At 42.2% G+C, this 27,525-nt stretch overlaps 1 protein-coding gene across 1 annotated transcript in view; it reads left to right on the top strand.

The window, feature by feature from the left end:
* GALNT10 (polypeptide N-acetylgalactosaminyltransferase 10) overlaps nt 1-27,525 on the top strand; it is a gene marked incomplete at both ends in the record, with an annotated part of 77,858 nt that overhangs the window by 41,721 nt on the left and 8,612 nt on the right. The window contains 4 exons of the mRNA XM_080627371.1: nt 1,838-2,004; nt 18,530-18,715; nt 20,473-20,656; nt 21,544-21,661. Of these exons, the coding sequence (XP_080483497.1) occupies nt 1,838-2,004; nt 18,530-18,715; nt 20,473-20,656; nt 21,544-21,661 (655 nt within the window). The remainder of the gene's footprint in view (nt 1-1,837; nt 2,005-18,529; nt 18,716-20,472; nt 20,657-21,543; nt 21,662-27,525) is intronic.

Here is a 27,525-nt window from a genome sequence, read left to right on the forward strand (position 1 = left end):
GCACACATACGATATTTGTTTCAACAGTTAATGTCTGCTAACATTTTCTTGAAGTGCTTCTGGGTTTTTTAATATTAAATACTAATTTTGCAGGTCTTGTAAAGCAATTGTAGATGTGGTAGCTGGTGGGAAACAATTTCTCTTCATGCTTAATGGATAAACTTAATAACTGAAGTTTCCCAGTTGTTAAAGTTAGTCAGAAAATGAGAATTCCAGTTCAAGAAGAGTTAGAAGATACTTGAGGGCTCTTGTTTCATATTGGAACAGAACTATAGGTAGTAGCTCTCTTGGAAAAAAGGCTAAGATTGCAATGCCAAGGGCTGGATGAAAGCAGTCCATGCAGCTTCGTTTTGCATCTTGCATCTGTGCATTGCAGCCATAGTCTGCGAGAGGTTGGCAGCACCCCAAAGCAATTCATTAGACACAGAATAAGCTACTGTCCTTTCACACAGACACCAGAGTAACTTCCTGTAAGCACAGATTTATTTGTATAACATAGGTGCATCCTTCCCCATTCCCTGGGAAAAGTACCTGGGAAAAGCTGCACTGCTTTCCTTCCCATCTGCCCTTCCACGGAGCAGGGAGGGAATCACTGTGTGCACGCTGTGCTATGCTGTGATTTCACTACTGCTGTGCACATAGTGAAAGCCTCACTGAGCGCCCGGCATGAGAAAGCCTGCAAATCAGTGCTGCTACAGTGCTAATGCAAGAGGTCCAGTGTTGGAACAGGGCAGGGGAGCAGTATGTTTGCTCTATGGCCTTAGATGTTACCTGTTTAACAGGGTTCAAACTCCACTTAGGGCCGCACATGCAGGGAAAATAAACACTGCACTTCCTGATGCAGTTTGAGCTTTCTTCATGAAGCTGCCTTGAAAACACCCCCATAAAGCAAGGGAACGTTATTTCAAAATTAAGATTAATGCTGTGGGGAAATACCCCCAAATTCAAGGGTTTCAGATGGACTCTCTGCAGACAACTCTCCAGCTTTATCTAAGTTCTACTTTGCTTTGTGTCCAAAGTCTGCCTTCTCCACTTCTGTCTGTAGAACTGATCCCACGTGTCAGACAAGACATGCTGAAAAATGGGAAGGCAAGATTGATTGCTTAGGAAAATTGAACTAAATAATTGTCCCTCATGACAAAGGAAGACTTGGGTAGAGGTTGGAGGTAGATCTATTACTGAGTGAGGTGGGTTCCTGTATTGAGCAGTTCTTAGTGTGCGATTATCCTATCTCTTCAGTGTATTGTGAACAATGTCTTGAACTCTGGGACTGTTCAGGGAAGGTGCTGTCACACAAAGTCTTACTTCCTGCAGATTTTGTTTAAAAAAGACTATTAAAATTGGATGACAGTTACTTATGTAATAAGAGGATTTTGCTTCCCAAAATGATGGGAATAAATGAGCTAAACCAATGTACTGATAATGCCTTCATGGGATACATTCAGCTTCTGAAACAACTTTGTAGAAATTCCTCTTCCTAGTGATCTTTGAGGCATAAGGACAATGAAACAAATATTTTAGAGACTTCTCTATCTTAAGCTATAACTGGAGCCTCTTTTAAAAGCAGCTTCAGCACCTAATAGATCAGTGTAACTTTCTGTATTGCTAAGTGTCACTGGCCATTAACAGTCCTCGCTCCATATGGAATTCTGTATTTTCTTTCCTGGTAGATTAGATCAGGGCACTACTGGCTTGAAAGTTGGTGGGTTTTTTTTTTTTTCAAATACTTTGCATCAATCTGGGGAGTAAAGGATGCACCAAGTTACTTGATGGTAATTCATATGGAAGTGTTGGTGGTTTTTGGCACTGCCTTTTGACTCCCTCTGTTTATGTCCAGTTGCAAGAATAAGCTGTACCTGGAGAAGCTCCCGAACACCAGTGTGATAATACCATTCCACAATGAAGGATGGTCTTCCCTCCTCCGGACAGTGCACAGTGTCCTAAACCGCTCCCCGCCTGAGCTGATAGCAGAGATAGTGCTGGTGGATGACTTCAGCGACAGAGGTATGACCATTTGTACGTAACTTCACCATGCTTACCTACCTAAGAAATCAATTCCCCTGCAAATATGTGTGTAATAACTTAAGCTTTTTACTTGCCAACAGCACAGCTCAGGTAAAACTCAGGCTCCATATTCAGTTTATGCTGATTTAGCTGCTGATGGCATAGGCTATCCTGCATTTTGGACAATGTGAATGAACAGGGAAGCTGCTTTTAATATTCTGCTAAGGGCCTGTATAGCCCTTAACACTTAACCCCAGGATTAAACATTTGAAGCTTGGAATAAAATACAAAGTGAGGAACAGCTCACTCCTCACATTCTGCATTATTTTTCTAGACACAGAAAATGGTAAAAGAAGCCTTGATAATAAAAGGCTTCCACCTTGACTGCGTATGATTTGGCTTTTCTCCTGAATTTTGTGCTCCTGAAAAGTAAATCTGCAACATCCAAAGCTTTGACTGCTCTCACTTGCTGACTTGCTTGCAACTACACTCTTTATTTCGTACTGCATTGCCAGTAGTCACTTTGGATTGGGTTTAAGTGCTATGTGCAAAGACGTGTAGTCAGTGTCATAACACATCACCACAAATGAAACAACCACTTGTAACTGCAGCAGCAGTGTGTAGATGTAGTTGCTGAATTTACTTGTTCTGTAGCAGAAAGTCAAGGGTTTTTTTTTTCTCAGACATTTAAATGCTATGTGATATAATTAAGCCAGACATTGTCTTGTAGTTTGTGCCCTTGCTATGGTGAAAAAGGCAATCAAGTGAAGGAGGAATGAATGCCTCAATCATGTAGACACTGCATAGCTAGAAAGATCACATGGGAAGTCCTCTGAAGTAGCTAGTGATCTCCTGTGCCGAGGAGGGTGCAGTGACTTTAAGGGATTATGATTGAATCCAGCAACTCTAGTTTCTCCTTTAAAATTAGTAAGACTGTTTAGCTTTATGAGCTGCAGAGTTCAAGAGTCGTGCCACTGACATTACTCAACTGGGGGAAAGAGCTCTCTACATAAATGCTAAAGGATACACCTCCAAAAATCTGGCATGTAGGAAGCTCCTAAAATGGGCTTGAAAACAAGCTTGTGAGTATTCAGTGTTCTGACCTATACTGACTTCCAAATAAGCACCACGCAACAGCTATAGTATTTGTTCTAAAGTACATCTCTAATTAGTTTGCAAGCAAGGCATGCCGGTTTGCAGAAATCAGTGTTATACGAAATAAGTATTTCTTTAGAGGATTTTCAGACTAAGCTGGGGAGGGGGAAAAAAACCAAACCCAAACACCCTCCTAACAAGGTTTCTTTATTGCTATTCAGTCTAGAAGCAAACTAGACAAGCTCATGCTGTAATCACAGTTGAATTGTACAAGCAGGTTTCTTTTGAGAGAAGTGGGAGTAATGAAATCTGGTTTCCTGTGGATCTATTTTCCTGTTCTCTAAAGGTACTCTTCTGACCAGGCAAAAGAGAGCACTCCTGCTCCCCACCCCTTCTCCTCGTCAGTCTGTACACGTGCTGTTCATCCAGCTCGCTTTTGCTCTGTTCCACCTGCCTCTGATAAGATGCAAGCTCTTTTCCGTCAGTCATCCATCTTTCATCAGGAAGTAGCTGAGGTTAATTTGTGTGCAGCATCTATTTATAGATGGTTATAAAAGACTACCGGTGTTGGACAGTGAGCTAAATTATTAAGCAAAGAGAATGACACACAGGCAAAGAGAGTGCTAATAGAACTTTTTGGTTTAAACAAGTGTTTTTCCTGCTAGCTCAGTTGATCTCTGCTTGTTGGGACAATTACTGGTTAGGATGAACACTTTTCCTTCACTGTCAGTTCTATATTTGCACTGTAGCGTTTCCTGCTGGCTGCTGCTCCTTTAACAGTAGTCAGTGTTCTTCCTTAACCACCCTGCGGTTGGCTTCCATATCCCTCCTTAGGTTTAAATAGGTCCTTAGTCTTTTAGTGGTGGTCTTGGCAGTCATGGGGTAATGGTTGGACTTGATGATCTTAAAGGTCTTTTCCAACCTGGTTGATTCTATGATTCAGGAGGCTGTTAGGTTCTAAACACATGCTCTTGAATTGAAAGGCTGCTGGTTACAAATTCCTGGGTTTAATTTATCCATTGTATTAATTAAAAAATAAAACCACAAAATCTAACACTTCAGTCCAATAGCTGAGAATTGATAATTCATCAAACTGAGCTGCATGAAGGAGCAGAGACTCCAGGAAAACTTTTACTTTGCATGTTATGTGTTTGAAAAGGGCACGTTCTTGGATTTGGATGGCTGTGGTTGTTTCGCGTGATTAATTTGGGTAAGGGATAAAAATGCTGTGTCCAAGCTGATGATCATCACTGCTGTGCCACAGAACTGGTGAGCAGCAACAAGAATGAGGACACATTGCAAGGTGCAATGCTGTGCTTCTGTTTCAAATGCTAGACCCACAGATCTCGTACAGCATCTATCTTCTAAAATTATGGAATCACTGTTAGACCTAGACATAGTAGAGGCCACATTTGAGATCAGAGAGGCCTAGTATGAACAGTAAATGTCAGCTTCTTCCCCAAAGACACCAGTAAATAGTCATCATAAACTCCAGTGAAGAGCAAAAGATGAAAAGGATAATCGCTCAATAAAAATCTGCTATTAATTCTTCTATCGAGAGGTTACCCTGACAAGATAAAGTACCAGATACACTCTGCTGTATCTCATGATGGCCTTTCACTTGAGGGTTGTCTAAACCTCTGTCTTAAAGGCCACTTTAATAACTCTTCAAGAACCTGGCTTTTCCTGGCAAGGAGACTGCATTCCTCTTGCTAGCATTTCTTGCGTACTGACCTGTGCTGCAGTTAAATGTACTGGGCTTTGCTGAGCTGCCCTCGAGGTTTTGTTAGGGTTGTGCTCTTGTTCTGCACTGGTCTCTGTAGGTGGAGATGTTAGAGCCAATCCATCAGCCTCTTTCAGCTGTGCATCTCATACGTGGAGAATCTTTGCTTCACATAAAGAGGACTTTGCTAATAAGAGTAAGTATGGAAACCTGGCTGCTGCATGCACTGGTGTGTTTTTGACAGATGTTACTTTCATATGATTTTCATCTGTTTTTAAGCTTGAGAGTAAGGAATTTCGGGTGGGATGACAAGGTAGAGGAGTTGGCTAACAAAGTGATAGGAGAGTGAAGATAGATGTATGTGGTCTGCAGCATACCTGAGAGGCAGCTGGGTTGCTTTGCATTATTGCAGCTCTCGGACAGATGAATCATCATCTGGAAGTGTCAACAGCCATTTATTTCTTAATTTGTTTGAGAGAAACAGTAGTGTGACCTTTAGCAATAAACATTTTTCAACCAGAAAAGGCTGTCCTGCTGACAGCAAATCTTAACAGCCGGCAGCAAAAGCTTTGCGAGCTGTGTTTTGGAATTGCTTTGTATTCGAAAAATCACATTGTGCTGGAACAACTTGCCCTCTGGAGTTTTGTTTTGCATGCCTGTAGTAGGATGCAAATGATCAAAATCCAGCCTTCAAACAAATTTAGGGTTGGATTCCACACAGGCCACAGTGCTCTGGGAATGGCTGCTTGTCGGTGGGGTCAGGGTGATGCAGTACAGTGGAGGCATCCAGTTTGCTTTGAGGTGCAGACCATGTCACCTCCAGCAATTGTGTTTGCTGACACTTGGTTCTTTCTTTATGGGGATTCCCTTCTTAGGTTGGATTAAAAGTTCCTTAAAAGAAGCTGCTTTCCAGCGTGTGCCATTGGTCCCAACAGAGTAAATATTGTGGGACTGTTTTCTACTTTCTCTGATAGTCGGTATTACCAACATAGCATTCCTATGAAGACTGCTATAATAGCTTATGCTTTTTTCCCCACTAACTTAGTTGGAATGTCTGTGATAGAAGAACTTTATTCTCCTGGCCATAAGCATTTGAAAGCAACTGCAGGGATTTAATGTGCAGAAGAATATAGGTTGTATTGAAGAAGGAGGCACGAATTCAGCAGACTGTTGCTGGACAGCAAGAATGAGCCTGCCCGGCATTGCCTGCCTCTTCCTGTATGCCACTGGGAACTGCTGAAGACCCACAGGCTGACCTCCAGGGATTAACTTGAGCTGTTTCAGGGTGGTCCAGAATAGCACCTACCCGTCTGGATAGGAAGAATTCAGAATGCAGTACATGTGAAGTACGATGTTAGAATTCCTGATCATAAAAGATGCTTAGCTATGGCAGTCCTGTGTGGATTTGTGGCATCACTTTTCATTTCTATAGCTATTCTTTAGTTCCTATCTCAGTTAAATTAAGCCTTTTCATAATGCTGGCTTGCAGAGTACTAATTATATCCCTCTGAGCTTGCTGTTACCAGAATGGCTTTAAGTAAACTGAAATGTGTTTTTCATGTGTATCGGTTTTCTGCTGGGGACTGTCAGATGAGAAATTTGTTTGCTTTTTGGTTATTTAATTACCATGCAGCAGAGTGGTAAGTGGGTTCTATTATATCACAGAAATAGGAGGAGGGGAAGAGAAGTTGAAACACAGGTCAGTTTGTAACACTGCAGGTTCCTGTACCAGCTCTAAAGGCATTCTATTATTGATAGCAGGCAACAGACAAAGCAGTTCCTGATTCTTCAGGGTCTGCATCAGTCCATAGACCTACAGTCTGAATCCAGCTGTGAGAAACTGAGCTGTCCTTCTCTAATCTCTGTCTTGTATGAAATAGATTGTTGGTCTCCATCTAGTTCTTGTAGTCTATGGACACCTTTGTTGTATAAGCTATCTTTGTGTTTGCATGAATAAACATGCTGTCCTCTGTCTCTTGCTAGATAAGTGAACAGCCTTAAGCTGAAGGAACAGAGGGCAGAGGATGGCATGCTTTCTCTTTGCAGGGTGCTTGTCTAAATGTTCTTTGCTTTTCACCTGATACTTAATTGGTAGCTCTGTACATCAGTGGAACATCAAATATATACTGCTGCTGGGTGAGAGGCAAAAGTCAAACTCCCCTCTCTCGTGTCTGTTTTGGAGAAGAGATCTCTTTCAGGTGGAGGCTGGACTGGCACATGTACAGAATCACAAATACCTGAGGTTGGAAAGGATGTCCAGGGATCATCCACCCTAACCCCTCTGCTCAGCTACAGCAGATTTCTCCATTTTATTCACTCAAGTCTTGAAACTCCCTAAGGATGGAGACCCCATAATGCATCTGGGGAACCTGTTCAGTCACTGCTAGTGACTTAGCTTAAACAAAGGGAAATGTTTAAGCAGTATTTCCTGTATTTCCAATTGTGCCCAAGGACATCCAGGTCCTTTTCTGCAATGCTCCATGCACCAGTCAATACGGGTGCATGGGGTTGCTCATCCCCAGGCACAGGAATATCTATTTCCCTTTGTAGAATTTAATGAGCTCCTTCTGGCCAATTTCTCTTGCTGTCTAAGTCCCTGTGAGTGGCATATCAGCCATGCCTCCAGGCTTGTATCATCTGCGGACCTGCTGAGGGTGCGCTCAGTCGTGTCATCCAGGTCTTGAATGAAGATGTGCTGTGGTATTAGCCCTGATATTGGCCCCTGGGGTGCACAGTAACGGTCCAGGCCTCCAGCTCAGCTTGGTGCTTCTGATTACAACCCTTAGAGCTCACTTTTCCGTCTGCCTCACTGACTGTTCATCTAGCTCAGATTTCATCACTTTGTCCATAAGGATGTTATGGGAGGCAGTGATTAAAGTCAAGATGCTTTTTATAGGTAAGAAAATAAGAGTGAGGGAATCCAAACGTATTGGAATAGTAGACCTAGTAAGATGGGCTGCATGAGCATCCTGCATGCCCCAGTGCCATAGTTCCTTTGTCAAGTCACCAAAAGGCATAACTGCCTAGGGAGCACTGATACCTCTAAAACTTACACTAATTGTTGGATTTGTATTTATCTGGAGCAAACAGACATGTATTTTTCAGCCCTCCCTTTAACGTAAAGCATGGCAGGGTTTTTACTTCTCATCCTTGCAGCAATCAAATATACTAAATTATTCAAGACATTGTAAACTTCCTGTGTGCTGGAAGGCTGTGACTTAATTGCTGAATGTTATTGAAAAGAAACATCCTGCCACATACCTGGGTTAGCTGTGTGCAGAGAGGAGAATGTACGCACCACACAAGTGGTTCAGAAGTGCTTTGGGATTATCCTATGGCTTAGCTTGGTGGAAGTCAGTGGCTGTGCTTGTATTTCATATAAAAGTCATGTTTTAGCATTCAGTTATTTGCATATTGACTGACAGCCTGTTTTTACTCATCTTTAAGACTACATCTGTTTAAATGACTGTATTTTAGAGCAACTGTTGTCTCCAATTGAAGAATACCTCAGCATCAGTCATCATCTCTAAAGCACAATGTTACGTGCAAGGCACTATGTTGATATAGTAATAAACTTGAATGTGGCAGCACTGAAAATGGTGCATTCTCCAACCATGAGGATCATTGTGGAAGTGTGAACCCAGCTGGGCTGTCTGCCTTACAGCCCTGTGTGTCCGTACAGTGGCAATATGTGAGGATTTACCATCCTTCTTATGGTAACCAGTCAAAATCTGCGTCTGTGACTGGGAGGCAGGAACAGTTTCAGCTGAATTACATTGAATACATTTAACCCAATATAACAATGACATTTGCAAAGCCAACCCTCTGGCTTTTACGTTAAACACGGTGTATTTTAGGGTGTTAGAAGCATTGCAAACTTGGGTATAGTTGGCTTTGAGGAGAAAATTCTGTTATAAGCGAGGTTATGGGATCTCATTTTCCCTTGGAGGGGCTGTTAGAGAGGTTCTGGTTTTCAGCTTGGTCTTTCTTCCAAGATGACCATTTCTTTGAGCCTTATTTTAATTCTTGAAAATTATGCTTATTTAGGAGTCCTGAAAATATTTGTTCAGCCATTTAAAAATCTTCCCTATTCTTTCCCCACTTTTACTCACTTTTTTCCTTAGCTGTGTGTTTTCAGCAGGACTTTGTGCCATAAAACTAAAGCAGCTCTTTGACGTTTGGGAGACAGCAGAGCATTATGAGCTCACACTCTGGCACATGGCCACTGCTCATCTTTGAAAGGCAGCAAGAGTCTTTTAGGCCTTTTAATAAAGGAGTCTGGGGGTGTTTTCCCTAAGCGGTGTCATCTCAGCCCTTGGTTTTGACCAGCATTTCCCTCTGCCCTCACATAGGGCTGGTCCTTTGCTTTGCACCCTTGTGATGTCTTACAGCATCCTGTAGCTTGTTTGGACAGTTACTGGCAGGGGAGTCTCAGAGCCCAGCTGTTCACTGAGCATCAGAGGGAGCCACAGTCAAATCCCCCTTTTCCCCTTGTAAGATAAATCCCCAGTGACTTTTTAAATCTCTCTTTATATCGCAGCAGAAGTAATTCTGGGATAATCTGAATGGAAAAACAAATGTGGGTAAGGCTACTTGGCTGAACCACATGCAGCATAATTTGGTCTGAAGGGCAGAAGTCACTAAGTAGTGTACTGAAGGGGGAAGGCAAGGGGTGATTAATGTGTCGTTTGGTGCAGCATCAGGTACATAGCAAATACAGCGCAGTTCCATTAACCACATCTGCCAGACCTTAATTGAAAGAAATCATGCTCTTAGTATCTGAAATAGAAAAAGGTTTAATACTTGAGTTCTTTTTGATCTTTAAATGGAACAGTAAAGGATTTCTGCAGCTAAAGAGATTATCTTTTCATCTTTAGGCACATGCATTGTAAAAGTAGGGGGGTTTTCTCTCAAATGTGCTGAAGTACATCTGGTTATTAGTACATCTCTGAATATATGGAGTGACTGTGCTTAGAACCAAGTGGTGACAGTCTTTCTTACAGAATTTTGAATATGGTTCTTTGAAAGCTTTTTACCTTAACTTAATAAAAAAAGAAAAAGCTTTTTTGGCAGCTCTGCTTTTCCACAACCTTCCGTTTAATGTAGCTTTCAAGGTCTGTTGTAGAAGTTGTGGTCACTGTTATCTCAAACAACTGATGAAAAGATAATTTTTGTAAACTAAGTGACACAATAGTTTTTTCCCTTGCTGTTGGAACTCGCTGCAGGCTATCTCAGGTCTCATTAGACTCTCGTAACAGCTTTGGATTAACTGTCAACAAGATCTCCCCTTGGGTAAGTGGGAAAAGGTTTGCTCTAGGTGGAGAGACTTGGAAGGAAACAAATGTACTCTTTACATAGATAACGAAATATCTAAACCCTGCGTTGTTCATTAGGCACTGGCTGGAGAGTATTAAATACATACTCTAGTGTTTTAAGGGACCTGAGGGCTCATTGTAGTTGTTTACTTCAGCTTTTTGGTGGCTGCCTTAAATTAACTAACCAGTTTACTTTTCATCATCTTGTATTTATTACTCTAAGGTGAGTTGCTACGGCTAAAGATCCTTCTAGAAAGGAGATGAGGTGGCTTTAAAATGTCTGCTTTACTATGACCTCTTAGCTAATTATTGTGTAGTGAAGGATGTCCATCAAACTAAGGTTTAAATAAAGAATTGAGGAGCAGAGTTTCCATTACAGCTCATTAAATAAATCTGGCTGCATTGCTTGCTACTAAGAAACGCAGTGGTTTTTAGTGGAATTTCTTGGGAAAACAGCTTTAATTTTATTCTCCTCACCTTGAAGTACATGTCCTCATCTGCTAGGAGTCAAAAATGGAGATATCTGCCAGCTGCAGTGCAAATCAGCATTTTAATGCTTTACAGCTGCTTCTCTATAGATGTTAATTAGAAATGTGATTCAGATACCCTCTGTTAGTGCTCATATGTGATGTCTATTATTGGTAATCATAGTCTCTGCTGTTTGAGTGTGCATTTTGGGTGGTACTGACAAAGCAACTGTTTCTACATAGGGACATTGATAAAGGTGGAAAGTTCCTCACTTTGGGAAAATTGGAAAGTGATGCTGCTGCAATTTAACAATAAAAGTGGATAATCTAAACCACATTCCTTTTCTATATACTTTTAATTGCAGTGGTATTAGTAAAGAGATGCCACACTCATTCTCTCACTGTGACATCTATTCATAAATGTTGTAAGGACTGCTGTCGCCTACTTCCCACAAGCAAAGTATGCATTGATGTCTCCAGTGGAACACAGTTTACATTAATGAATGGTGCAAGCAAAGGCTCAAGATCTAAAAGCAAGGTACTTTCAGCTAGAGGTACTACTACCCTCTCCCCTCTCCCATCCAGCTAAAGTGAGTGTGTCAGCTGAGAACAATATTGTCCATGAGATGGTTTAGTTTTTGTATCAGTATAGCAGGGAATAGACCTGGATTTGTGCTTCAAGATTTAATAGATTTATTGACCTTTCTGGCAGATGTCACTAACTTATTGTGATAGTTGCATTTCTTGCCAATGAAGTAAACAAGAGCTTTGGGAACTGACGGCAAAGAGGTCTAGGGGAGAAAAACGTGAGTTTGTAAAATGTTTCTCACATGCCAGAGTTTGTTTCTACAGATCAAGTGTCCGTATTTTTCCTGCTCTATTGGTAATTTTTTAATTTGCCAAATGCTTTGTGTTCTCTTCTCTGACACACAAACTATGAGACAAATGTGCTTTTGCTTTATCATTCATGGTTATTAATGTATGAGCATTATTTTAGGAATGAGGGATTATCAGTTAGTTTTCCAGTATTCCATTTGGCTGCAACGCCAAAGCAGAGATTGTGTAGGGCTGTGCTATTAATTTTAGGCTTCATAGCTGTTCTTCCTCACTTAGCCACTTGAGATAAAAGCCTTTGGACTCCAAAGGGATGCATTCCTACCAAATCAAAGCAACTTTCAAGTGGGTTACATCATGGACCTAATGGAGTAGTCTCTAAGAAGACAAAATTCTGGAGTAGTTAATTCTTGTGCTCCTTTTGGAATGTTTCTTCTCCTGTTGGTTTGCACAGAACAAATACTTTCAGGCCAAGAAATTCTTTGTACGTGTATGCTGCTGATAAAGGCAAAGCTGAATCTCTGAGGACTGGTTTGGTTTGGGTTGGTTTTTAATGTATTTTTTTGCTTTTTTCCCCAGAAAAACTCAGTGACTTTTAAGGCTTTAATCTTGCAGCTTTGATATGTTCTGTGATGTTCCAGCATGAAATGTCTTAACGCTTCATCTGCCTGCACCTCCCTAAATGATGGCAAGCTTTGTCTTGCTGTCAGTTGTAGGCTTTGGGTTCACATCATGATATGCAGTCCAATAAATAGCTATCAACAGTGAATGTATACTCACATGCTCAAAAGAAGCAAACACCCCTTAATCACAGCAGCTTACTCTGACTCTGTTATGAAGCCCATGGGTAGCAGAGGAGTAATTTTCCATTGGGTTTATTCTGTCCTGTGAGCAAACGTCTGAAACACTTTTGCACCCCTGCTTGTCTCTCCAGTGCTCAGAAAGCACTCAGTGATGTAGATTAAAAGCAATTAAAGACTGATGTGATCTCTCATGATTTGTAACTCTACTATGGAAAGGGGAGTATAAATTCACAGGATCCTGAACTGGTGTGTGGTGTGTTAGCCTCAGACTGCTGGAAGTGATGATGCTATTGGTATGGTGGGTTGCCTTAATGTTTTTCATCTGCCCGTACAGTGTTCATCAATTTAGTAGAAGCGTGTTAGCATTAAGCAGGAGCACAGGCATTCCCTTAGTTAAACAACTGAATAATCAAAACCACTTACTTGGTCTTAAGATGAGGGCACAGATCCTGCGGGTTGAAGGCAGTATTTGGGACAGCAATGCCCTTCTTGCTAGTCACCATGGCTACATCAAGCTTGAGTTGAATATTAAGTGTGCTGCAAGGAGCTCACTCCTGTTTCAGCAGCTGCAGAGGCTACATAGGCCAAAACCTGCAGAGTTTGTGTCAGCAGAGCAGTCTCTGTGATGTTAAAAGCAATCAACAAGGAAAATCACTGAGAGTCACAAAATCACCTCTTTAGATCAAATGTAGTCAACAGAAGAGGAAAAACCTAAGTGGATGCTTTAATCTTGATACATATTTAATGAAATGGGAAGGGAGAAGAGTAAACTGATGAGAATGATTCCCCTGGGAAATACGGCTTATAGCACAGGAGGAAAAACTGATGCTGTGTGCTGGCCGGGGAGTGAGTGTGCAGGATTTAAGAACTGTGATGCATAACACCACAGGTTGGCTTCACTGCTCCTAATGAGCAAAAGGTGTTTAAACCTTACAGCATGAAGGAAGGATGAGTAAATGGATTTTTCTGTATTCCCTTGGGAAGAAACAATTGGAATAGACTTCCTTTACAAAAGAAACTTTCCTGAGAGTTCAAGAGGTGGTGCTGTAGCTGAGATGATTATTCCCTATGTATTTTCCTGCTTGGAAATGCAGCCTACTAAACTTTCCCTAAGGTCTGGGAGTATGTTTATGCAAATGCTAGTAAATGTGAATTTTTCTCATTTAAGATTACACCTTTGTCTCTGCATTCAGTACTAGTATCTCCTGAAGCCATAACTGAGCAGGGTTTGGATGTCTGCTGTAGGGTGCAGGAAGTGGTGAGAAAGTTCCCTTTGCAAATCCAGGATGTGATTGATGATACAGACAAGACAGCAGGAGTTAATGCACTTGAGTTTATCGAAGCACCACAGCACAGCCTCACATCAGTGGTCTCTGCCCCAGTAACTTGCAATCTGGCTTATTTCTTAGCCCCACACTTCCACTTTTGTGCATTCATTGTTCCTAAAATGGAAGCTTGCCTTTAAAACGTTCAGAAAGAGAACAAAGGAAGATTTTTGGGAACCCAACTCTTGGCCTTTGTTACAATCTAAAGACTGCTGTATGGGTTGTACTCTTTCAGCTCTTGTCCCATGCACAGAAACCCTTTTTCCTTCACCCAGTTTTTGTTTGTAAAGCTGTGCTGAGCCCCAAGACTGATACAGAATGGGCAGTGAGAGCAGGACCTCCTTCCCTTTAAGAGATTACTACAGAACTGTAATCAGTGAAGCAACAGATATTAATGCTCTCACTTCCAAGGTCTTTTCTTCTTTCTTTGTAAAAAGATTCAGCTTGGAAAGCTGTCACTCGCTTAATCAGTTTGCTATTACTGGGACTGGTGTTCATAGTACGATTTATTAAATCAGTTTATTATCCCCCAACCAACTTCAGTGATCAGCTCGTGAAAGCATTGGAAGAAATTTAAAACTGGTGTAAGTGCTGCCTGTTTGGATAACAGCACATTCTGCTATTTAAAGGATTGCTCATCTGCACCAAAACAGGGAGAGAAGTTAATTTCAGTGATGCAGAGCTTTCTGTTTCAGGGAAGCTTGGCTTGCACATTGAGATGGATTCGAGAAGAAGTCTAATTCATTCTTAAATTGTTAAACAGCACGTTAGGGCTGAGTATCTAAGTAAAGATGAATGGATTCATTTGTAATCTTAAACAAGTATGTCTGCATGTGGGAGGGTAGGGATGGGAAGCTGGGATAACCTGTTAAGAGGTGAACAATTGCATTTCAGGTTTTGGTGGTTGGAAAGCAGTAAAATAACCTGCAGGGAAGTGGAACCATCCCTGTCTACTTTAAAGGGGATTCTGCAGGTGCTCCAGTCCTTTCTGCCTGTGCCATGTGCCCTTCAGCAGGAGGGGGAAGGTTCTCTGTATTTCCAGAGTGCAATGCCTCTCCTGTCTTCATATCCTCAGCCTTTTGAGTGTACACTGAAGCAAAGCACGTCAGGAGAAGGCAGGATACTGCAGGGCAGAGGAAACTCTGGTTTCATTGGTGGCATCCAATCTGCAGGCAGCTGCTCTTGGATGATGAGGCCAGAAGGATGAAGTACAGTAAAACCACCATAGGAATTTCATATAGGGGGGAAAAAGGTCTTATTTTGACAGCGTTGGGACTGCTTCTGTTAAGCTATTGAAGCTTCTCTGCTATCTTCACACAGTTTTATTTACAGCTCAAAATAAAGCAGTAGTTCTTGGCTGGTACTGTTAATGTATATGCTGTATATCAAGTTTATTGCAAAGTCTGTTAGCAAGCTACCAGCCTAGTTTTTAATCTGCAGATAATCTTACTGCCATTTATATGCTTGGGCTCTCTTACTTTGCCCAGTGTAGGCACAGCCATTGGAATCCATCCAGTTCACCTAACAACTTTCGTTAAAGAAAATTGCCCTTGTAATAAAAATTACTCACTGTGACAAGATTCCATAATATATTTTTTAAAGCCTCATAAAATTTTGTAGCAGTTAATGCCACCTGTTTGTTTTCCTGAGATCTTCTTTTAAAAGCAGAAATTGACTTAATTGTGACAGCATTTGTAATAGAATGAAGTAACTGTTTTCTGAGTGTTTGGAGGCCAGGCTGGATGCAGGAATAGCACAGGGATAAGGAGATAAGAAAGCCTTGTCTTTGAAAAGTATGTTTTATTGCATTTTGTATGTTGTTAGTGAGGTTGCTTCACAGTCTGTGACTCTTTAGTAAGGGGAAGTAGACACAATAAATTCTGCTCACTTACGGTTCATGGTACATCAGTCTTAACCTTATAAAATGCAACGATCAAGCATGGATTTTTGTGCAGTGACTGGGAGCAGCTCATCTGAGCATCATTGCTCTTAGCTTCAAGGACTTGGTACATGTGTCCCCTGCATCACACATGGGTGCTGATGGAGTAAGTACTTACAGCTTTTCCTTGCTTCTTCCAGCCATTGGAGGCATAAGAAGATTGCTAATGTGTGAGATGTTTCTTAACAGTGCAACACAGAGCAGGCCGTGTGCTGCAAGTGTGAAATGCTTTGGTATTTTTTTTGGATTTTTTACTATGGAAACATAGTAAATAAGTGCTAAGGAAGCAAAATGAGCATTTGGGAATGGAGTGGGAAGTCAGTGGATTAGACTTCTTGATGTCTCTTTACAGAGTACTCACCTGAGAACTCTATGGCTCCTATGCCTTCTTTTCTCCTATCATGCTATGAAAATGGGGAATTCTCTCAGTTCTTAAGTGTTTGTTCATTAATAGATACAAATCAACCTGTCTTCAGTTGGTGTGTAGCAGAGCAGCCATCACCATCGTGACAAATACGGCCAAGTCCAGTGACTCTTGTTCACTTGCTGGTGTGTGTCTTCCTGTGTGAGACCAAATCCAAAGCTGTGCTTGTGTTTCCTGGCAGCAGCCTTGGGTGGGCTATGCCTATACCCTTGGAGTAATTGGTTAGGCTGCCTTCAGGTGTCACCCCACATGAAAGAGCACACCAAACCAGGACAGTTCCGAAAGGTGCATGATGCCAAAACCTAAAATGACCAGTATACAGGTAGAAGACAAACTTCTGGAATCTTTCACAGTCTCATTTTCTCATTTCTATCAAAATAAGAGTTGCAGAAAATACACAGATTTTCCATTCCTTTGGAGCTGTGGATATTACAAGACTTGCTAAGACTTTAAGACTTTGTAGGTCTGCTTTAGATAATTTAAATATTGTGGGGTCTGATCTTGCAAGTGCCACAAAATCTGTGGCTATTGTTAGGGGAATCAGACCCAGCATCTGCATGACGGTTACCTCCTTCCTATATCTACCTATGAGCACTGGCAGCCACTCTCATGTTTCTCTTGGGTAGGTTCACTAAGGTGTACCTTCCGTCTTGGGCTTAGCTGATTTATGCTTGAAGTGAGGGTTGTTTTGTTCTCTTTTCTGTTGAACTAATCCTTTATGATAAACTAACAATGGTGAGGGCTGAGCTGTGATGTTTAACAATGGTGGTGGCTTTTCTGTTTGTTCTTGTTGAGTCTACCCACCGTTTCAGGATGAAGGCAGCTGCAGTAATAACATATCTAGTTTCTATGGAAGGCCCTTATTTAAAAAACCTATAATTGAGTGGACAAAATTCCTGGTTGCTTGAGAGGATCTATTCAAAAGAGACTTGAAAAGGATGATGGAAAAGCATGCTCGACCGCGAGAAGCACTAAGGGCTCTATTGAGCAGGGAAGCCTACGTAGATACTGTGGAACAATTAGACTTGTCAGGCAAAACACTGAAATGCGTTTGTGAGCAAAAAAATCCTGGGGGATGTTAAATAAAGCTTTGAAAAGGGCAAAGAGCTTGCTAGGAATACCTCAAAAGCAAAGTTGGTTTGGGTGGTCTTTGAAGGAAGGTAGGTGATGGCTGCTTCAAAGGGGAGGTGCAGGCTGTGTGTTAGTCATAGGGATTCTGCCCATTTTTTATCTCCAGTAGCTAAAACTCTGATAAAACCCTGAAGCACAATTGCTGGGTCAGCGCCATTGGGGAGAGTTTAGAACTTAGTGAAGTTTATTTGCCCCTTTGCTCTTTTTAGAGATTTATTCCAGTACCTGGCTTCCCTGGTGCCTTGTTCAGGGTGTTTTCACACTGGCTGCCTTTTCATCCCCTGCCTTTCATAGCTGCTTTGGAAGCCAAGGAAGACTGCTGTACAGAATGGAGTGGATGTGTTCCCTGTAGTCAAGGCAAATAAGCCTGTGAGGTTATTTGTATTTGAATGATTGCCTCCATTCAAGTTCTGTTGTGTGAGATTTTAAGATTAGTTAATTGCTTAGATTTGACAAAGTAGCTTTTGCCTAGCAAGGCTCGTTTCCTTGATCGGTTGCTGATGGCTGTGGATAGGGTGGCGCATTAATGAACAGTCCCTGGCACGCTGTGAATGGGGTTTGCTGTCAAGTCAGTCAAAACTTCAGATGCCTAAAGATCAACCCATTAGCGATTAGGCCAGCGTCAGCTTTTAGCCTATTTTTAGGTTTTTCTTTGGTGCTTCACTCTTTGATGTAAAGACAGCTGTGTGCCCCTCACTCTTTATGTAGACCAAGCTTTTTCTTTCCCCTTCTAAACAAGCTGTCTATTGTTTTGATCGCTCAGTAATCTTCTGCAGCTCCCCTGTTTGAATTCTTGTTAATTGTGGTGACTACAAATGTCTGTGCTAATTCAGATGTGGCTCCAGTCCATATTCCGTAGCGTAAATATTTCCGTATTTAAATGCAAATATCTCCTCTGATAAGCATTTAATGAAGCCATCCAGACACATGCAGTGGCTATGCCTGCCGTGCTGGCTTGTGGGGACGGCTGAGTAGGCTTTTTGCTGTTTGTTTATGCATGAGTAGATGGTCATGTTGTACAATTTGAGGAAACCCAAAGCAACTTAAATCTGCTGAGTGTTTACTTCTGAAAGTAAATTGTCCTGTGTCTCTTCTAAGCTCCATTGGTTTTCCACAAAAGTGTCATAGACTCTCTGCTCTCATAAAGTTCTCCCAGAGTTCTGCTGTGTGGTTTCTTCTTCCTCTTTCTCTGCTGCTTGCTTTCTCATCCTTCACTCTTCCATCTTCTCCTAGTTCTTCCTTTTGTTGTTTACTGCTTCTAAGGTTTTGGGACATCTTCAGGAGTCTTGGGTAAGCAGTTATGTTTAAACCCTGGATTTAAAGTAAATTATTCTTTCTTCCTTTTTCCTGTCATTGCATTGGTTAACTGCTGAGGCCATACTTCCAAAGACATCTCTTTCTGGTAAAGAAGGAACGGCATTCTTAAGAAATTAATTGTTACAGTGTTTGAATTTCTCATTTCCATGCAGAACACCTGAAGAAACGCCTGGAGGATTACATGGCCCAGTTCCCAAATGTAAGAATCCTCCGAACCAAAAAGAGAGAAGGGCTGATAAGGACTCGGATGCTGGGGGCCTCTGTGGCCATAGGGGATGTCATCACCTTCTTGGATTCCCATTGCGAGGCCAATGTGAACTGGCTGCCGCCTCTGCTAGGTAAGCGTGTGGTGCTGTACATGGCTGCAGACTGAACTGCTAAAGAGCTGGCACCTTCTGCTTTTCCCTCATGCTGTAAGTGGACAAAAGGAAGATGAAAACCAAACCAACCACAAGACTTGGGAGAATTGCTGGAAATTTGTAGCCTTTAATTTTTTCCATTCTGGAGTGCTGCACTGTAGAGCAACCCTATCAAATGCTTTGCTTAATTAAAAAGCGGAGATCATATTCTTCTATTTCCTTGCTAAATGAAATCTTAAGTAATTTATATCTTGCTAGAAGGCTAAGCTCTCGCATGGTCATTCAGCAGCTTCAAGAGAGGAATGGCTTTATGAAACAGAAAAGATCTTTACATACAGTTTTTAAGTAGATTTTAGGGGGGGGGTTCTCCTATATAACTATATTTAACTTCATAGTCAGCAAGCCTGTGAAAAATACTTCTTGTGAATGACAGCTGCTGGTATGTGTTTGTAGAACATATGCAGTCCTTTCCAAGGCAATGCTTCATCTTTAAGGAGGCACCAGTTTTACAACATCTGTTGTTTTCAGCGATGACTAATTGAAAGGACAGTGCCTTCTGTGCCTGGTACCTGCATGCCTCTGGCCAGCACCAAGCTCCTGCACAACCCTATTGCAAGTGATCTGTCAAAGCTCTCCGAGGTCTGACTTTGTCAAATAAACTGTGGCACCAATAGTCAAGGGGAGGTTTAAGAGAAACTAGTTACACTTGTCAGCAGGATTGCTGGATGGTAATATATGGTTGCTTTCACTATAGTTTGTATCTGACAATGGTATAAAACATTTGCTGCTTCATGAGCTCCAGGGAAGGAGGACAGAATTAGCTCAAATGCCATTTAAATGAGAACACGTAGAGTATGCATTAATTTTAAAGCATAGAAAGGGTTTGTTAGATGCGCATTGGAAGCCGAAACATCATTTGTCGCCTCTGCTCTGAAAGTTTACTTCCAACTAGAGACCGTCTCGGTAATAAAGTATTTAAGAAGTTCCAGATGTTTATGCAGGAATTAATCCTGTGTTGTACTATTTGTTTGGAAGAAAAGGTTGAGGGGAGGAGGTACACTTGCATTTCTTGAGCCTGCTGAGAGTAGTTATGCCATTAGTCTGGATTGTTTCCTGCCAGATTCTGGCACAGCGGTTAAAGGTAGGTGCTACAATGGGTTATTGCCCTGGCTTTGAATCAGTGCAGAAAGGGTTCATATCCCGGTTGCTCATTAAAATGAGGACTGTTCACTAAGTACAGGATGTCTGTTTTCAGCCTGGCAGTTTAGGTATCTATGGTAGTGTGCCTGTGTCTTTCTGTTCTGCTCCTGGATGATAATAGAATCCCAGAATGGTTTGGGTTGGAAGGGACCTTAAGTTCATCCACAGGCAGGGACACTTTCCACGAGAGCAGGTTGCTCCAAGCCATGTCCAGCCTGGCCTTGAACACTGGCAGGGATGGAGCATTCACCGCTTCCTTGGGCAGCCTGTTCCAGTGCCTCACCACTCTCACAGTAATGGCCACTGTAGCATGGATACCTAGTGTTTTTATCTCAATAGTTCAAGCTTGAATATTTCAATGCAGAAATACTAGATGAATTGATATAAATTGGTGCATCTGCCCAAAAGAATGAACGGGAAGAACAGGAACGATGTCATTCTTGGGCAACCTTGTATTTTTGATGCTCTCTTCTGTAATTTCATGGTCAAAGGAACCAGCTGGTGCAGGTTTTCTAACATGTTTCTCCAACCTTCAGATCGCATTGCCCGAAACCGCAAGACTATCGTTTGCCCGATGATTGATGTTATTGATCATGACCACTTTGGATATGAGACTCAGGCTGGAGACGCAATGCGAGGTGCATTTGACTGGGAGATGTATTACAAGAGGATCCCTATTCCTCCTGAGTTACAGAAACTTGATCCCAGTGATCCCTTTGAGTAAGTTACTGAAATGAAGTGTGCTAAGAGCTGGCTAACAAAAGAACACCCTGTTACAGGGTTGGTTTACACCTCAGCGTAGTAGAAGTCAGAAGCTGGTGTTAAGCTACTTGCTTTTTGGCAGCTGTTTGTTTAGTTGGTCTGAAAGACATGCCTTGTGTAGTAGCTGTGAACACTCTCCTTTTCATTGCTATTTTTTGCCACCTTAATTCCCACAGAAGTTAACATTTCATTTAAAACTGTAATGTGTAGCGTTTAATGTGGTCATTTATTACTGAAATCTTTCAAACATAACTTAGTATCCTTAATGCTCTGCCAAAAACAACAAACCAATGGCAGCTTGTATGTCATTCCCAGGTGGGGGAAGAAGAAAAACTAGCCGTATAATTACAGCAATTTCGATGATTGCAGTGCATTGCAGAAGTAAATCTGTGCTCAAGTTATGTTCTGCTGTTGCTGTGCTTGCCAACATTGAGACAGTTCTGCTGTCCTTTATAGTTATGCAGTGTTCAAAAAAACCCCAACAACACTTTTTGAGATCAAGCTCAATGACTTGCTCATGCTACTGAGACGGAGCAGCCCATGTGCAGCATATGGGTCCCAGTGGGAGAGGTTATATCCTGTCACTTAATGGTGAACTCTTGACTGTTGGAGGAGAGGCATTGACTGGTTCTGAAGGGAGCCTAGTCCAGTCCTCCTCATCTGCAAGTGGGAAGTGGTAGATAATGCAAAACCAACTGTTTGATGCTCCGATAGGGCTGCAAAGGCACCGGAACACTGGGTGGTGAAAAGAATATTTGTCAAATCTTGCTTTGTTTTTTAAATGTTTAGCCCGAGATCTGTATCTTTGAATGTGTTTGTAATATGGAGTCTGGTTTTTCCTTAAGGTCTCCTGTAATGGCTGGAGGACTGTTTGCAGTCGATAGAAAGTGGTTCTGGGAGCTGGGAGGGTATGATGCAGGTCTGGAGATATGGGGAGGAGAGCAGTATGAAATATCCTTTAAGGTGAGCTATGTTCTCTGGAAATTACTTCTGTTTTGAAAAGTAAGAATTGTTCTGAGGCACAGAATGTGAATGATCTATTTTGTCCTTGCTTTTGCGTGTGACTTAAAGGTGAAAGAGCTGGGAGTAATAAGATAGTACACAGAAGAAACAGGAATGATGTGAGCAGTCATTTGTGAGGGTCAGTTTTGGAGCATGATTAGCGGGGTGTCCCCTGTTCTGTGGTCAGAGCTTCAGATGTGCGCGCTCCTCACAGCAAGGGTAAGTCAGCTTGTGTGGAGCTCTCTGGCTTTAGGCTTCTTATTACTCACCCTGGCAAGATGATAAATACTCTCCTTCTTGAGGGGAGGAGGATTCTGGCAGCTCAGTGTTCGCCCAACTGTGTACCTCAGTCCTGAGCTTGAGTTGCCAGAGATGAGAGTAACCTACTGTCTATAGCCAGTCCATCTGACTCCTGGCTGCAAGGAACTGAGACTATTAATTACCCTGTAAGAAATACTCAACAATTGGAATAACAACACTGTTGCTGGCAATGACTTCAGATCATTAACTGCCTGGCTTGGGGACAGTTCTGTCACTTATTGATTGACCAAGCTGTTCAGTTGAGGGCTTTAAAATAAGAGTTAGACAGCCAAAACTGCATACCAATAGTAACGAGTCACTGTGACCCATGAAGACCTCTAGTACCTGTGTTACCTTGGAATGTGGCACTCTGAAATCCATTCTAGGAGACTCACTGGGATGTCCCAGACCACTGAAGGCAGATGGCTAGTTTTCTCTTTACTGATGAGAATCTTTTCCATAGTCTAGAGGGAACTGAGTAAAGACTTCTGCATAAAACTGTTTGGGCTGCTGTGTGGTTTCTCTTTCACAGGTTAAATATATAACCTTACAGGTGTCTGGATGCTACTGACCTAAGCTAGTTGACCTCTGCATGGGGCCAGAAGATGGTAGCAGTGCTAACATAGGGCACAGTTTAGCTTCAGCAGATAAAATTCCTCATGTCTCCCCTGATAAACGAGTCATGGCTGATCTCTTACAAAACAGATTGCTAAATCCCAATGCCTCCATGCAATTCAGAGGCATATCCAGCTATATTCAGCCAGCCATGTTATCGTGTATACCCGCTGTGTGCTGCTTACTGTACAGCAAATGATAGGGAAAAAGAGACACTGTTTTGAAGACGAAGTCTTTCCTGCCATTGTTTGCTCACAAGCAAATCCAAAGTAATAAAATCACATCAGAGGTCCCTTCTCTGTAGTAGCAGGAAGGGAGGGCTGAGAGCACCCTCTTTGGAGATGTCATTGCAGTTAGAGCCAGTTCTTTCTATTGCATGTGATGAAATTGTGTAATGCTGTCATTCTCTGCAGGGGAGGCAATGGCAATATTCAGCCTCTTTCCCTTGGCACTCTTAGGAAATGCTGGTTTCTAAGAGTGATGACAGTGGTTGGGGAAGCCCTTTGTCTCTAATGCCACAGCAGGCAGTCACACTGCTCGATCTGCAGGAAATAAGACTACTTCATTCATCTGTTTGCTTATCCCCTCTGAAACACAGTGGTTTATTTCAGTCCAGAGATGGTAATTTATGGAGGGATAAATTGGCTTTAATTAATCTCTGCAAAGACACCCTTTTTCTTTCATTGTGCAACAGGAAAAAATGAAGTTTTAACTGAAAGAAGCTCAGTGTATTTTCAGAAATTAAGATAAATTGATACATTCATCTGTGGCTGATAGATGTAATAATTCTGCCGGAATTGCAAGAATAGAAGGTTTGTTCACAGAATTTATGAAGCTATGACATTTCCTGGCGAGCTCAGAGCCACGTTTTTACCTTTAGAAGCAGACTGAGATTTTGTAGTTAGAGGCAGTGTCAAATAATTTAGAGCTCTGGCTTTAGATGTAGGGTACCTGCTTTCACATTATTTATTATCTGATGGAAATTCAGATTCTAAGGGTGCCAGACTGACAGCACACCTTTAACAAAGAACCCATTCCTGGCTTGGGAGTTGTGGGTGCAGGTATTCTTTTGTACTGCTGGTCTTTGATCCACTGCATCAGATGCAGCCTTCTCCAGCCTCACCAGGAGTAGGGTTTGTTTTCCTTAAGCGTATTCTTTTTGGCCATGTATGGAGAAACCTGTTCATTACAGGTTTTCTGCCTTTATTTTAAAACCCGGGGCTCTGTTGCTGAGAGACTGGAAATAAAGAAGTTTATTTAGGAGCCTCTTGCCTTTCAGTTTTGAGATCATACGTATTTCTGTCATCACCTGGCTCTGCTTCCTTCTCAGAAGCAACTTTCCATCTGAAGGCAAGCTGACAGAGAAACCATCAGTGTTTAGCACCTCGGCTAATATATTTAGCTGGAGGATGCATCAAACTCTATTGATAGAAGCCTTGTTCCTTGTATGAAATGCGTACACCAGACATCACTAGAAAGCGTAGCATGCTGGAGGGACCAAAAAATGTAGGCTAACTTTAAATTAGAAACAAGCCTTCTAACCATAACTGCTGGTTTGTAGTTTTTGGGGTCTTCTCAATCCCTTAAAACAGAAATTTCTGAATTAGAAACGGAATCAATCTATCCATTCTATATTCAGGAAGAAAGCATGTGCTGCTTCCTTCTCTTGACCTGTGTATATGCAAAATAGCTCAGTACCTACAACCTACTGCTGCTACAGGTCAGGGGGTTTCCTGCCTCAGGTCATCACCAGATGCAACAGGAAGATTTCAGTCTTGCATTTTAGTTGCAGGCATTGCCCTTGTTCAAATGAGCCTCACTTTCCCCTGACCCCTGCTTGCAGGATGCTCCAGGCAAACGGCTCGGCAGAGCTGCCTGCTGTAAGCACCATTCATATCAGTGCTGTAAGCACCATCCATCTCACTGGATTGCCAGATGCTGACCTTTGAATACATGCTTGTATTTTGGAGAAAGTATAAACAAGCTTGCACAGCTATTTCTGTGTGGCACTTGGTACCTTTCCTCTGTGCTGCTCCTCACCCTACAGCTGTAGTTTCTCTGTTCAGTGGACTCCATTGAGGGGTGTTTTGGGAGTCACTTCCATACCTCTTCTCTCTTACAGTTTTTCCTGGTCTTTTTGTATCTTTCTGCACTGATGTGAGCAAAACTGAATACCGCAAGTGACAATGTGTCTTTCCTCTTCTAAACACAGCTTAATAGCTCTGATTTTCTCAATGTTCTTGCATAATCCTACATACTGCTGCCTTCATAACCACTTCATTTTCTTTGAGATTATTGTTTTTGATTTGGAGCGGTATCTATGAAGCATTTAAACTCTTCTTTACTGCAAATGCTACCCTGTACAGCACTTATCTACACTCAGTTTTACTTGTGATCATGTTGCCTCTCTTCCAGTATTTTTGTGGCTTCTGTTCTGTTTGGCTTACTCAATCTTCGCTAAACTGCTTTATGCCTCTCTTCCTTAAATATACAGTCTCTGATTTTTTGGGCTATGGGGAAACAGAGGAGGAAAAAGTGATGTTTCTGACTTGTAAAGGCATAAATATAGATGTACTTTGTACTTCAGATCTTGAGTGGTTCCGAGTCCTTTATTGTACATTGTACTTAAAGAGCAGAGAACAAGAATCTGAACGTCCCTCGCTAGGTGATCGATCATTTCAGTTTGAGAAATGTTTGTCTTGTAATCTAGAGATTGTAAAGCCTTCATAAAATGCAGAGAGCTTGGTGCAAACAAGCCGTATCGACAGTTGGCCTGAGAAGAATAGATAAAGGGAAGGCAAAAGAGATGGACAATACTCCTGGGCATCACTCCGTGCTTCAGCAATAGGAAACATCCACTGCACTCACTCTGGTGATTGTAGATCATTGCATTTTTCCAGATCCTTTTCCCAAAGCACCGACATGGTTTGTACAAAACATGTCACCTATTTTCCAGCAGATCCAAGTGCTCTGTAGCTTCTGTTCACATACGCATCTCCTTTGCCTCATGTCAGCAGCACATTCCTGATGCACATTTTGCCCCTGGTAGGTGTGGTGAGGGTGCAGCTGCCAAGGGATCACTTCTGACAGCGTTTCTAGTTGCATATTGAGTTAGTGCTGATTGTGAGCTTCCAATGATTATTCCAGGCACATCCTCACACCTCTTCCCAGCAGCTCGTGTATGCCCAAACTGAAACAGGCCGGGCATCCTGCTGCTTTTTCTGTGGCTGTTTTAAGCCAGCACATGCTGCTCAGTTCTAAGGCTCTCAGCTGTAGCACAGGGTGGCTTCCTTCTCCCTCCCTAACTGGTGATGCAGCCATCAGTTTCAGACCGTTGACTTGAGTTTTTGGCCTCTGTTCACACTGTGTGCTTGGTTCAGGCTTCAGAGTAGCCTCCTGCCAAGCAGCAGCAGGAAAGTGGACCCCTTCACTCTCTGGAAGGTGATTATTGGAAACGGCTATCATTACTCTCAGATACTCCAGACGGTGAGGAGGGGCCGTGCTGGTGTGCATTGTGTGAGAGCAGGCGTTGTGCAAACACATAGATCCCAGTGCCTTTTGAGCTACCTTAATCTCTTACAGAGCAGTAAGTCCCAGCTGCAAGAATAGCTGATGCTTACAATACTGAGGATTATGATCTTCCTGCATTATTGGTTGCCCTTGCTTTCATCCTCTCACCAGCCTTGTTATGCAGAGAACCCCCTTGACTTATCCGCTGTGTCCTTTTCTTCTCACCTTCCAGTGCGTGTTCCAACAAGCCAGTTTCTCTCCATTGCTCCATCCCATGGTCTTTATTTCTGTTGTGGCTTGCAGAAGCAGCTTTCTTTTCAAGGCTTGACTCTTTCCTTTGTGTGTTTTCCCTCTCTTGGGAAGCATTGCCTCATCAGGGAAACCATAAACCTTGTATACCCAGATAATTGCGTTCACACACCAACTGCAGTATTGTATTGGCTGCTTGAGAGGAGAGGTTCAGCTGTCTTACGTGACATTGTTTTCTGACATAGCAGGAAGGGAACTGGATCAGCATAACATTCCCATGTAGAGAATAGGTGGATTATTATCTTGTGCTTTCATAGCATGCTAGCTGAGCCAAAGGCTCTTGAGTTGTTTTATGAATATGCAGTTACAGCTTTCCAGGCCACTGAGAAGATGGGAGTAATATGACTGGTATTGTTATTTTACTTCCCTTATATGTTTGTTTTATTAGGCTGAGATTGTGCCCTAAGAAAAACCTGTTGCAGTGTGCACATTGACCTCAGTGTAGGCAGGGTTTCCCTTAATTCTAGCAGATCTGTCAGCTCTGAGATTGCTAGCTCAACATGTAGATTGATAAAATTGGTGCCTGAGGAGGAAGAAAAGTTTCCTGTTCTCTCTTAATGAGATCTGATTGGATCATTGTATAAAGCACTGTCTTCCTGACCAGCTTTAATTCCTGTTCTTACGGCATTCTAGTAAATGGCTGATTGAGATTAACCACGTGCAGTTCAGGCTCTGATGTTTGCAGTCGTGTCAGCCAGGGTGATGAGGCACCATCTCACCCTGCTGTAAAACAGCATGAAACTGGCTCCCCTGGCCTAAGGAGAACACAGTAAGTGTCAGTCCGTGTTACCATGAAGGCACAAGGTGCTGCCCCACAGAACAGTGCTGTTTCAGCTGTTTGACAAAGCTGGGTTTTTAGCAGTGTAAGTTCTGGTGGAGCTGTACCCTTGATTGAAATCAGCCAAATATCACTGAGTGGAAGCATCCTGTCAGCTATTTTGGGTTTGCTTCAGTAGCAGTTACTCCTTGACAGACCTCTGGATGTGATTCACCTGACCTTTAACTTTCTAATGCTTTTGTTAGCTGTGTTTTACCAGTGCATGTCACGCTCTTTCCCTCTCCCCCCTTCTTCCAGTTTTATAGATAAGGAC

This window comes from Psittacula echo (genome assembly GCF_963264785.1).
Source record: "Psittacula echo genome assembly, chromosome: 11".
NCBI lineage: Eukaryota > Metazoa > Chordata > Aves > Psittaciformes > Psittacidae > Psittacula > Psittacula echo.